At 28.2% G+C, this 13,466-nt stretch overlaps 1 protein-coding gene across 2 annotated transcripts in view; it reads left to right on the forward strand.

The window, feature by feature from the left end:
- Positions 1-13,466, forward strand: part of LOC136087443 (cellular tumor antigen p53-like) — a 62,946-nt gene that overhangs the window by 20,319 nt on the left and 29,161 nt on the right. For both annotated transcript variants that reach the window (XM_065810218.1, XM_065810217.1), the window contains exons 5-6: positions 1,445-1,547; positions 11,105-11,159. In XM_065810218.1, the coding sequence (XP_065666290.1) occupies positions 1,445-1,547; positions 11,105-11,159 (158 nt within the window). The remainder of the gene's footprint in view (positions 1-1,444; positions 1,548-11,104; positions 11,160-13,466) is intronic.

Below are 13,466 nucleotides of genomic sequence, written 5' to 3' on the forward strand. Positions count from 1 at the left end.
AGTTACTATAGTAGAATGGATGATTTCATATACAGCTATAAAACAGTATAATTTTAACAATGGGTGATGCCTCTTTTAGTGCTTTTTGTGTGCATTGTTAAAGCAGCATTAGGAACTCTTTGTTTCAACTTTAAGTTAGTTAATGACAATGAGGCAACTAAGCTTTTTGCTAAGTGTTACGTATACTTAAATCAAGTTCATTCTAATAATTTAAATTAAACTTTAAACAAAAAATATTGAAACCACCATATTGTTTTAATCTATCTTTTGTGAAAATATGTGATCTTCAAAGCAGTATTTTATAATTATCTTGCCTCTTCATAATACTGAAAATTTTACAATTTGCAAAATTCACTAGTATATATATATACACATTTGCTCACTAGTTTTGCTTATTTTTATAGTATACGGCTTTTTCAAAACAAAAAAAAGAAGAACAAAGAATAATGAAATAAATGAAAATAATGAAAGAAAGATGTAGTGACACTCCTTTAAAGCAACAGGCTATAAGATAGTTGATGTATATAATGAAGCCCTGTAATGTCTCTAATAACAACAGTATTGGCTGCAAGCCAATGTTGTTATTGTTGACATTAATTCTCATAACACAATATGTTATTGTTAACATTAAAGGTGATCATGTGTCTATCTGATCAGAAATAACACCTAAAAAAGTGCAGTTTTGGGAAGAAGGAGAACAATAAATAACAATAAGAGAGGTGATTGAATAAAGATTCTAAGCGAAAACACATGAAGGTATGTGCCTGGACAAACATACAACTTTTAGTCACATGCTTGTTTGGGCATATACTTACATATCGCGTATTTGTAACGAATAGATTGAAGTAATTTGCTGGTAAGACCAGCCTCACACCCCTTCTTCATTTAACCTCATTTCTTCTTCATTGATAGGATCTGATTCATTGATTGAATCTGACTGAACTGATTGGATGATTATTTTTTTTGTTTAAATAGAAATCTTGACTCAATCATAGATAGTGAATCTATGATTTCATGTTACCATTAGTATGATGATCCTAATCCTGAATTAATATCCTTTACTCAACCAATAGTTGTACTATCTATGATTTCATGTTACCAGTAGCATGATGATCCTAATGCTGAACTAATATCCTTTACTCAACTAATAGTTGTAACTAATAGTTGGGATAATTTAACTCCAAGAGTTAAATTCTCCTAGCTTTTGCATGAAAAACATTTCATGTTACCAGTAGCAGTGTACCAGTAGCAAAGTGATCATGGTTATCCTTGAATTGATCATGATGATGAACTAATCTGAGTGTATAAGCTAAAAAGTTATAAAGTAAAATAAGAATGTCATATAAAGTAGGATAAAAAAATCCAAAAATAAATGAAAAAATAAAGTATATAAACAATAAGTATTATTTCTTGTTAAATGATAAGTTTTTTCTTGTGATTATAGATCTGATGTGGTAGATCAAATCATGATGGATATTAGTATATGTTCTTGTCCTGGTCGAGACAGAGTAAATCAAGAGGAAAAACAGTTAAATCGTTTAACCACTGTATGTTTTTTTTAAGCCCTATAAATAGAATAAAATTTTTTTCATTTTAATATTAATGAGTATACCCTAGGTGGTTTATTTCACGACCTTATGCTTTATGTTAAAGAATATTTTTTAACTGTTTTGATTAACTATTAAAGTTAAAAATAAAAAGAAATTTTTAAGAAATTGATTTTCTTTCTAAGAAATTGATTAGTGCTTAAATAAAACAAATGTGAAACCATAAAAATTTTCATAAAAAGCAGGGTTTATTTACCAACTTTTCCAGTTATTAAGTATGGGTATACCAGTTAATTACAGATAAATTTTTTTTAAAATTTTTTAACTTTATCCAAACTTCAATCAAAGTATTTTATGTCAAAACTAAAACAATAATCGTCTATGCTACACTTAACCCAATTTAACTTTCTCTTTGTCACCTCCGCACACATAGATCACAACACAATGCAAACCACCACTGAACTAAACATTTCAGCAAACTAATAAACAAAGTTAATAAAATTCAATTAACCAAGTTAATTGATTTTTATGGGCATATGATATTTTTAATATAATTTATGTTTTAAATAAATATCACTAGCTCGAATTAAAAACAATATTTTACAACAAGAGACTTAAATGGTTATATTAAAACAATAATAAGAATAAGGCATATGAAACATTACCATGAATAAATTTGCTTTGCTATGATTTTCCAATGCAATATAATTTTTCAAAAAACATGCTTAAAAATGATGAGTAAGACATGTAAAATGCTGAGTAAAATGTAATGACTAAATATTATACTTATTGTATGCTTATTTTTTAACAAATTGTTTTAAACAAAACCTCCCACATAGGTTTTAACAAAACCTACTCTCACCTAGCTCATTGTAGGGGAAAAGTTGAATAATTGGGGGGAGTAGATACAATGATAGAAATTTATAGTTTAGGTTATTTTAATTGTGGAGATAGCTGGAGATTTTGAGTTAGCGCAGATTGGAGGAATGATTATAAGATAGAGGGTGGGTGGGGGTTGTCTTTTTCTTTTTATATTTTTTAAAATTTAATTTGTCCAGATTCATTATTTATAAGCATACTTTTATATACTAAAAATGAAATATAAATAATTTTGAGGGTAGATTAAACCTTTAATCTGCCCTCAAAATAAATGAGTAAAGAAAGTTATTTTGAATCTAGCCAATGATTGTATTTAAACAACCATCTAAACTACTGAGATCACTTTTGCGAAAATTCTTTAGATAATTGTTGCAACATATAATAATTTACTTTTAAAGATTTTTTTTTTTAAATAATAGATGCTTGCCAAAAAACCAAACCCTCAGTTGATGTAGTAGCATTTCGTTGTTGCAACAGGCTAAAAGATAGTCAATAAAGCAGCACTTGTAGCAGCAGGCTATAAAATAGTCGATGTATCGACGCTCCACACATATTTTACAGTAAAAAAGCAACACTTTTTGCATGTTTTACCTATTTGTCAGTCATTGTATCAACACTACTTGCATGTTTTAAAAGAATTATAAAACAATAAAAAAACAAAAACAGAAACACCATTAAATAAAAAACTTTCTAGTCATAATTATTGCGTTTTTGTGAAAAAAATGTAACTTAATGTTCTACGCATTTTTGACTTGTTTTAATGTTTAAACAACATTGAAATGTTGCTTAATTGTTTGAAAAAGCATTAAAAGAGACTTTTTTTACTCTTTTGACTACTACAAAGATTAAAGTTGGAAGTTACTGGAAAAGAAAAGAAGTTTATAATACAAGATAATGATTAACAGACAACTTAAAAGATTCCAAATTTAATGAATCAGGAAAACAAGATGGAGGAAGCAAATTACAAAGAACTGATGTTCAAGGAAAAAAACTAGGCAAATAAGAATTTTTAGAGCACTTAGGAACAGTCACTGCAAAAGGATGAGACTTAATTGAATTACAAATAACACAAGAATGAATTTTAGTAGATGGCACAAGAGATGCTAGCTCTTAAGAGCAGTGCCCATTAGTTTATAGAAAAGAGAAAGAGAAACAATGTTATGATAATGTGACAATGGTTAAAGGTTGGCTGCAAGAACAGTTCTTATTATATTAACAATATATGGCTCAAGATATGACAACAGTATATTATACAAGGACAGATTTGAGATTTATAGAGAAAAAGAATAGAAATCTGAGTAAGAAAGTGGCAAACACGATAAAGAGAGGCAACTTTAACAGGTGCAAATTTTCAATGGACTTGATATATGGTTTTCAAGAAAGATTGGAAATAAGAGTTAATCCTAAAAGACAAAGGGTAGATGACTCATCAAGTACATTACCGTTCATAAATAAAGGAAGATCTAGATTATTGCAATAACCATTAGCCAAAAAAGAATTGAGTTTTATCTGAGTTAAAGTTCACCAGCCACTTAGAGCCCCATACTGTATCAGAAATGAGATCTTTTTCAAACTCAAATGCCTCCTCCAAGCAATCAGAGAGTGTTGGCTTCTTATCAAGATGAAAATAAATGGTAGTATCATTAGCCAACAATGCTGAGAATTTCTGGGAGATTGTTAATATAAATTTTAAGTATTGAAGCAAAAGCCCTAACCTCTCCACATCTATCTAATGCATGATAAAGCCTATGGGTTATTACCATTAACAAATCAGCATTAGAACTAGAAGATCAAAATCCATATTGATGATCAGAAAGTTATTAGATCGAAGATGAGAGATTTAGTGTTTGTTAACTAAAGATTTAAAAACCTTGCTTATGATAGGAAGCAGACTAATGGGACAGTAGTTAAATAAATAGTATAACTTTCCAAAATTTTTGAAAATAAGGATAACAGATGTCATTTTCCAGCAGTCTGGAAAACAAGACTCTGATAGGCACTTGTTAAATAGTTTTGAAAGTATAGGCGATAGCTCTGGAGAACACTTTTACTAGACTATAATAGGTATGTTGTCTGGATCACAAGCTGTAGGAGAGTCTAACCAAAAAATCACTTTAGATACAGAAGCTGGAGTGATATGAATGTCAAGCAAAATATCTACCTGTTTGTCAGCTTTATCAGGTAGAATGTGATTAGTGGAATCAAGAGATGAGATTGATGAAAAGTTCTTGGCAAACAGTTTAGCTTTGTCTTTAGGTGAGGTAACAAAATCTGAACCATGCAAGAGAGAAAGAATAACAGATTTGCCCTTTTATATATGTATATAAATATATATGTTTATATAAATATATATATATATATATATATATATATATATATATATATACATATATACATATATACATATATACATATATACATATATACATATATATATATATATATATATATATATATATATATATATATATATATATATATATACACACACAACCCTCGGAATTAGGAAAATTGAAGTCGGCGATAATTTGCTGACCTCAATCTTTTTGAGATCGACATCAGGTCAGCAAAAAAAGTTTGATACAAAGGTCTTAACATTAAGCATCGAAATGAGGTCGGCAATTTTTTGCCGACCTCGAACACTTTCAGGTCGGCAGTTAGGCAGGCAATGCCGAATGCCAACCCTAATTCCGAGGGTTGTATATATATATATATATGTATCGTTCCCTCAGTATTATCTTGTTCTATCTACAAATTTTTTTTTTTGCAAAAACCAATTTTCATTGTTTAAAAAAGTATAATGTATTATTTCCACTTATCAATAAATTATTACCTTCTCTGCTTTGTCAAGATTTATTCAATTTGACTTTGTTCTAATTACAATTTTAGTATTATAATGTTCTAATGCCCAAATCTGCAAATCAATGTTGTAGCGCAAGTCATGTGACTTTTTATTTTGATATTTTCAAAATGTCGTCAAGTAAGTTTATTGGTTTAGTTACAAAAGAAGCAGTTGACTTTGAATTACTTAATACCGACTCGTAAGTAGTTTCTATTACTATGGTAATTTTAAAATTTGAAAATAAAAAGGACAATTTTATTTTTCCGATAATTGGATTCCATTTTATGTTCTTTTAACGATAAAATAGTCAACTATTATATCGTGCATTATCAACTATTATATAAATATCGTGCATTAAAGGGTTAAAATAACTTAAGACTAGCTCTCATACACAGTACTAGTAGTTAACTAACTATAAATCTATATGTATAACTATATATATATAACTATATGTATAACTATATATATTGTGCCTTTAAATAACTATATATATATTGTGCAAAGTCTTTAAGTAAGACTAAATTCTTTATATTATTTATTTCCTAACTGTAAAAAAATAACCTATATTACCCTGCTAATTACGATGCTTATGAAATTCCAATTGTCATTAATTTTTGATTTTTTTTAAATATTATGTTGTTTTTAAATGTAGCTAAAGTTTATACTTTTTATTTCTACAGTGTCGATTCAAGTTTCCACAATAAGCTACTACATACGGATTTAGAAATAGTTGTGCCAATAGAGCAACTCTCGACAAAAAAAAAAGTTGGACGTAAAAGAACCAGAAATCCAGATAGCTGGAAATGCAATGTCAATAAAAAAAGGCGTCAAGCTGGCCAGGAGTATAAAAGCAGGAATAAAGTGATAAGAAGAAAGAGAGAGATCAATAATGAGAAGGACTGTACTAACTGTTAATTTAAATGCCACATTTATTTTCCGCAAGAGCAACGGGAGTTACTATTTAACAAATTTTGGGGACTCAATGATGACCTCAAAGCACACTTTTATAGTGAAAATACAACACGTATTGTGAAAAAAACTAAACGAACACTTGCAATTTCATCGAGGCGGCAATACTAATTTGCCTACTTTTTTCACCTGGCAGGGATTCCCATCAGAGTTTGCAAACCTTTCTTTTTAAACACTCTTGACATAAGCCAACAAAGAATTTCATATTTTTATAAACATTTCCAAACAGATACAAACATGCCTACCCCAAGAAAACAAGGTAAACATACAAAAAAGAAAATTCCTGACGCGGTCAGAGATGGCGTTAGGAAACACATATATAGTATTCCGGTTATAGACTCGCACTATTGCCGTGCTAATACAAATAGAAAATACTTTGAGTCTGAATTGTCTATTAGTCGACTGTATGAGCTTTACCAAGACTTTTGTCAGCAAAAACGGTTTCAAGCGGCTAAAAAGCACTTATACTCTGAAATTTTTTTAACTGAGTTTAATATTTCTTTCCAGCAAAGAAAAAAAGATAGGTGTGATAAGTGTGAAATTTTTAAAATCAAAAGTGCTGAAGGTATTTTAAGTGATTGTGAACGGGCTCAGCATCTAAGTCATATTGAACAAAAAGAACATGCACGCGAAGAGCGCAAAAAAGACAGACAGTCAGGACATCCTGTTCTCTGTTTTGATTTACAAACTGAGTTTAATATTTCTTTCCAGCAAAGAAAAAAAGATAGGTGTGATAAGTGTGAAATTTTTAAAATCAAAAGTGCTGAAGGTATTTTAAGTGATTGTGAACGGGCTCAGCATCTAAGTCATATTGAACAAAAAGAACATGCACGCGAAGAGCGCAAAAAAGACAGACAGTCAGGACATCCTGTTCTCTGTTTTGATTTACAAAATGTTCTAACAGTTCCCAAGGCTGAGATATCCAACTTCTTTTATCTTAGGAAGCTGTCTGTTTATAACATGACAGCACATCTTTCTTTAGATAAAGATGTTTATTGTTGTATATGGTCTGAAAGCCAACCTGGCAGAGCCGGAAATGATTTGGCATCTGCAATCCTACGAATTTTAGAATCTGTGCTTACCACCCATCCACAACTTAAGAACCTCATTTTATGGTCAGATTCTTGCGTTCCGCAAAATAGAAACAGTATTATGAGCACAGCAATAAAGCATTTTTTAAATGCTCATCCTGATGTTGAATCTATCACTCAAAAGTTTTCTGCAAGCGGACATGGCTGTGTTCAAGAGGTTGATGCGGTTCATAGCAGCATTTACCAAAAATTAAAAAAAACTGAGGTATACAGTCCACTGGGTCTGATCAGAATACTAAAGTCTGTTAGGCGACAGAAACCTTTCAATATCCTGCAGATGAAAGATGTTGATTTTTTAAATATTCAAGCTGGAGCTAAAAGCTATAACTTTACCAAAGTGCCCTTTACTCAAGTAAAGCAATTAAAATACTATTCCAATCATCCTTTTACTGTTTCATTTAAAACAAAACATGCAGACGGCTTCACCTCAGTTTTTGCAGGTGCCCAATCATTAAGAAAAAAGAAATCTACAGCATATCCCATAACTGCACCAAAACTGTCAATTCAGACCAAAAAAAAGCCACTTACTTTCAAAAGAAAAGAATGAAGATATTAAAAAAATGATGCCCTACATGCCTGAGATTGATAGAAATTATATGGCAACTCTTTGTGTTTAGTAATTCATGTGCATCTCCCATGTACTTTTCTTAACTATTTTTATGTCTTAATATAATTGTTTCATGAAAAAAAAAATGTTTTACTTGAACACAACCAAATAATGTCCAGGTCATTGTCCTAGGGGGGAGGGGGTTATATGACCAAAAAAAATGATTTTTTCAGCTAAAACCACTGTTTCATTTAATCATTTTTCTAACTAAGTTCAATAATTCTTTCCGGCAAAGAAAAAAAGATAGGTGTAATTAGTGTAAATTTTTTAAAATCAAAAGTGCTGAAGGTACTTTAAATGATTGTGAACGGGCTCAGCATCTAAGTCATATTGAACAAAAATAAGATGCACGCGAAGAGCGTAAAAAATGCTTATAAATTAGTTTACTAATAAATATATTAAATGTGTATATAACTAACTTTTTTTTGCCAAAAATTCAAATGTTGCAAAATAATATTTTGTATTTTTATTATTTTTTTAATTTCTATCAATAATAATTTGAAGATTGATAATTCTTAAGATGGGGGGGGGGGGGGAGGGGGATACTCCCATCTTTGTATCCGTCCTTGGTAAGAAATACATTCAAAACATTCACCAAATATGACATTTGTGCATGTTTGGACAAACTATAATTAAAAAAACCCAAAGAAATTGACATAGAACATTATACAATTTTTGTATTTTGTAAAGTTTGTCAGTAATTTGTTTTGTAATCTCAAAAGTCAAAAATCATTTTTTTAAACACTAAATAAACAATAATTTTCTAAAAATGGTTTATAAGGGTATTATATATTGACCTTGACAATTTTATAATAACAAAATTTGGTGCAAAGTTTATTTTGAACATTTTTAGGGCTTTTGAAAATTCAAATGCCTTTTTTTCAAAACCATAGTTTAGCGACATAGAACAAGATAATACTGAGGGAACGATATATATATATATATATATATATATATATATATATATATATATATATATATATATATATATATATATATATATATATATATATATATATACACATATATATATATATATATTTCTTGAGCAACACAATAGCAATAAATGTGAACATATTTTAAAGAAAAACACAATATTTTTTATTCTTGACATGTTTCGTAGTTATCATATTACATTTGAAATTGAAAAGAAGCACTCCATATTAAATGGGAAAACCCATCTTTAAATAAACAAACTGTTCATTATAATATAAATTTGTCTATCTAGTTTGTTTGTTTTTGTCTTTTTTTGTTTTTTATTTACTTCTAATTTTATTTTTATTTTTTTGCTATTTACGGTATCATAATTTGTATTATAATTTTTATTGGTTTGTAACATTTCTATTTGTCTGTTAATATTTCTCTGTAATGTCTTCAAATTTTGATTTTATATTTATATCCAGAGTTTTAAATTGTAACTTTATCTTTTGAAAATGTAGTATGGTAACTACGAAACATGTAAAGATTATAAAATATCGTGTTTTTCTTTAAAATATGTTCATATATATATATATATATATATATATATATATATATATATATATATATATATATATATATATATATATATATATATATATATATATACACACACACACACACACACACACTTTACTTTAAGATGTTAAAACATTAGCAAAATGTTTAAAAATATGATCAAAAATGTGTTTTTAACTCCATAACTTAAAGTCAACAATATATAACATGTAACATGATTTTCGAAGACTTCTTGCCAATGCTTAGGCAAAGAATGAATGCTGTTGGTGTAAAAAAATATAGGCGATCAGCGATAAAGTGATTGAGGTACAGTTAGGGTACTTTCTTTTTGTGAAATCTTTAATTGCACAAACTGTTGTTTAGAACAAATGATAATCTGTTAGCACTAAGTTTGCTGAGGTGGGCAAATGAGAAAACACTTCTGAGCATACTCAAATATTTTTTGCTGGGTTGTTTTTACAATGTGAGGATAAGCATTGTTTTGGAGGAAGGAAGTTTTGTTTTGTCTTGTTTTCTTTAGTGTTTTGATTAAAGCTTGTTGAGCATAATAAGTTGCTGCTGTAATTGTTGTACTTGGGGAAGCAGTTCTCAGTACACATTGTTTTGCACACCAAACTAAAGACTTTTTTTTTTAGTGTTGGTTGCTTTTCAGAGTTGGTTTTGGTGGTTGTTCCACCCCTAGTTTCTGGTGCTGTTAAGTCGAGTACCTTTTTCTCATTGTGAGTGATGATATGGTCAAGCCAGTAATGGTGTCTGCTTTTTTTTTTTTTTTTTGTTGTTGTTGTAATTCACCTCCCCAAGGTCGACAAGGCCACTACAGATGAGGAGGCTACTTGTGATTATAACCCTCTCTCAACTCTATAACTCCGAAACACGAACCTTGACAAACAAGGGCGCTGTGCGGAGAAACAAGTTGAGCACAGTACTACCAGGGATGTGGTGGGAATCGAACTCGGAACCTCTCGCTTATGAAGCGAGCACTCTACCACTACACCACTACCGCGCTTCTGTCTACCGTCTGCTTCATGACCTAGCTGCGGTAAGGTGTCTGCTTGTTTGCAGCAATTTAAAGGTCTGTCCCATTTTATTTACATGATTTTTTATGGAACTCGTGATATTTTTTGCCATGTAAATATCCCTCAATTTATACTGAAGGGGAGATTTTTTTATTTCGGTAAAAAAACTTTTTTACTTTTTTGTATTCTTTTTTCATATTTTCTATTTTTTATATTTTAATTGTTGATTTTGTTTATGCATTTTTAAACTGTATATTTTATTATAAAAATTTAGTTTTACTATAAAAATTTTGATTGTAAAATTTTTTTTATTTTTCAAATTTTTATTTATTTATTAAATTTTTTATATTATACAAAACGAATATTTATAGAAAAGTAACAGTATTTAAATAAAAATGTAACTCTAACCCTAACTTTAATCCTGCCCTAACCAAAGCTCTTAGTTATTTTAGCGGTTCTCCCTTTCATGTTCTACCTTTAGTCCGTTTATGCATGTACTTTTTACTTTCTTAAACGATGTTTGCGGGGAATTTTTTTTACTAAGAAATGTATACTATACTAACAAGTATGCAAAAATCTCTTAGTAAAGTTTTTGTATCTGTAATTTTTTTTATAAACTGTAAGTGGAACTATAGTTATAACCATTTTTAATTTAGATTAAAAAAATGTATAAAAAAAGGCGTTTTTCAGAGGGTTGTTCAAACACCTTTGGTAAGTTTCTGTTTTGTTTCTTTCATTAAGTTTAAAGCCTTGCTTAAAACATATATATATATATATATATATATATATATATATATATATATATATATATATATATATATATATATATATATATATACACATATACATATACACACTCACATATATATATATATATATACATATATATAAATATATATATATATGTATATATATATATATATATATATATATATATATATATATATATATATATATATATATATATATATATATATATATATATATATATATATATATATATATATATATATATGTATATGTGTGTGTAGTTATTTTTCAAATAAAAAAAAGGTGCAGGAACTTATCTGTATTTTTAGGATAAAACTATAAGACTATAAACTGACTTCAATAGCAAATCTTTTCCAATTTTCCTTGAACAAATCATCATGCTTCTTTCATTGCTATAACTTTATACAGCTAAATGCCTTCTTTGAAAAAAGCACAAATCAACATACTTTTAAGGATCCTTGTTTACATGTGGTGGTCCTTCTAAATCAATGAATAACAGCAACGAAACTGTTTTGGCCATTAATGAAACTCTTATTGGCATGATGATCAAAGTCATCTGTGAAAATCCTTGTTTGCATTTATGGTACTAAAAAAATCCACAAATCATTTATCTTTCATTTGATTGTAGTCTTATTGAAAAGAAGTGAAAGAAGATATAGAGCAATGCCAAAATAGGAATATCAGCAACATTGCAATAGTTATCAGCTGTAACTGAGTTTTGTTTGGGTTAATTTCACATACCACTGCGAACCTCATGATGTCACTCATGATTAGCAGCCTGTTCTAAGCAATCTTAAAGAGGCGTCATTTTGTTAAGACAATAGTATTTGGTTGCATTAACAACAAATAGAGCTGCTTTAAATATAAAGTTATAAAGAAGATCATCAGTATAACAATACAGGCTCAAGGATGGAACTTTGTTGTACCCCAAAATTTAATTAAAAGGAAGAAGAGTGTTGGCCTTTACGTAAAATACTGCAGTCCTTGTTATAAGATTTTGTTGCGTAGTGGGAAAGTGTAACGCAAACAAATGTAATTCAACAAAGCTTGCATATTTACATCATTAAAAGTTAAATTGCGTTATAACCCATTTTAAAGTACCACATTCTAGTTAAATTTAATTTTATACTATGTTTAAAATCTTTTAAACAATATAACTATAACAAATATTTCTGAGATGAAAATTAGGTATTTGAAAAAGATTATTTTCCTTATCATTTATTTCTCAAAACAAACTTATACATAACATAATCTTTTTTTTGCTTTTTTTTAATTTTTTTTTTTTTTATATAAATTAAATTTTTTTTGTTAAAATAATTAACAATGTAAGGATTCTATCAGTTACCAACCAAGTATTTGTAAACAATTTATGTTCATAAATAAAACTTATGTTGAAAAGAACATTTTCTGATATTGAATTATAAAAATTGAGTTAATTAGAAAGAAAAAATTCAATTTGTTGCTTAAAATTTTTTCTCTTAAACAAAAATCCTTCCCTGTTTCTTAATAAAAAATGAATTAAGTAAAAAAGTTGATGATATTTACATTCCTTCAAAATTAAAATTTTTATTCTTAATATCATATTTAATTTAAAATTTTTAGCTGAAAAAACTTTAAGTTAAAAATGATGAAAGGTTTAAACATAAAATTTAAACTTAAAATTTAAACTTGAAATTAAATATATTAAAAAGTTTAATCTTAAAGCACTTTATATTTTTTAACTCAGTTTGGGAATTTTCAAAAATAAAAAAATTTATTTAACAGTATGTTTTTTGCTTTTTTTTATCAAATTAACAAATGATTTCATAATTGCGGCAAAAATGTTTTTTACAACAATTATGATTTGTTTTCAAAATAAATGCTGCTTAAATTATATCAAAAGTCAATTTAAATAATAAAATTGATAAAAGTTTTGGCTTAGCAAGTCAGTAAAATCTACATATTGTACGTAAAAATACTGAGCTAAAATAGAATAATTCAACAACTTAAAAACTTTTCATGATATACCATACGAAAATATATATATTGTAAAGACCAGCATGGCAGACCTTAATAAACACCTTTAGTATGTCAAGCAAAATAGGCATTGCCTTGCTGCTTCTATTTAATGCATGATAGAACTGTTAAAATGGTTATCAAGTCAATAATAGAACAAGAGGATTAAAGTATTGATTGTCAGAAAGTAAGACTCGATATTAAAAGTTTGGTAATTAATGATTCTAATATCTTGAGCAATAGTAAGAAAAG

Source organism: Hydra vulgaris, chromosome 11 (assembly GCF_038396675.1).
Source record: "Hydra vulgaris chromosome 11, alternate assembly HydraT2T_AEP".
NCBI classification, from domain to species: Eukaryota; Metazoa; Cnidaria; class Hydrozoa; order Anthoathecata; family Hydridae; genus Hydra; species Hydra vulgaris.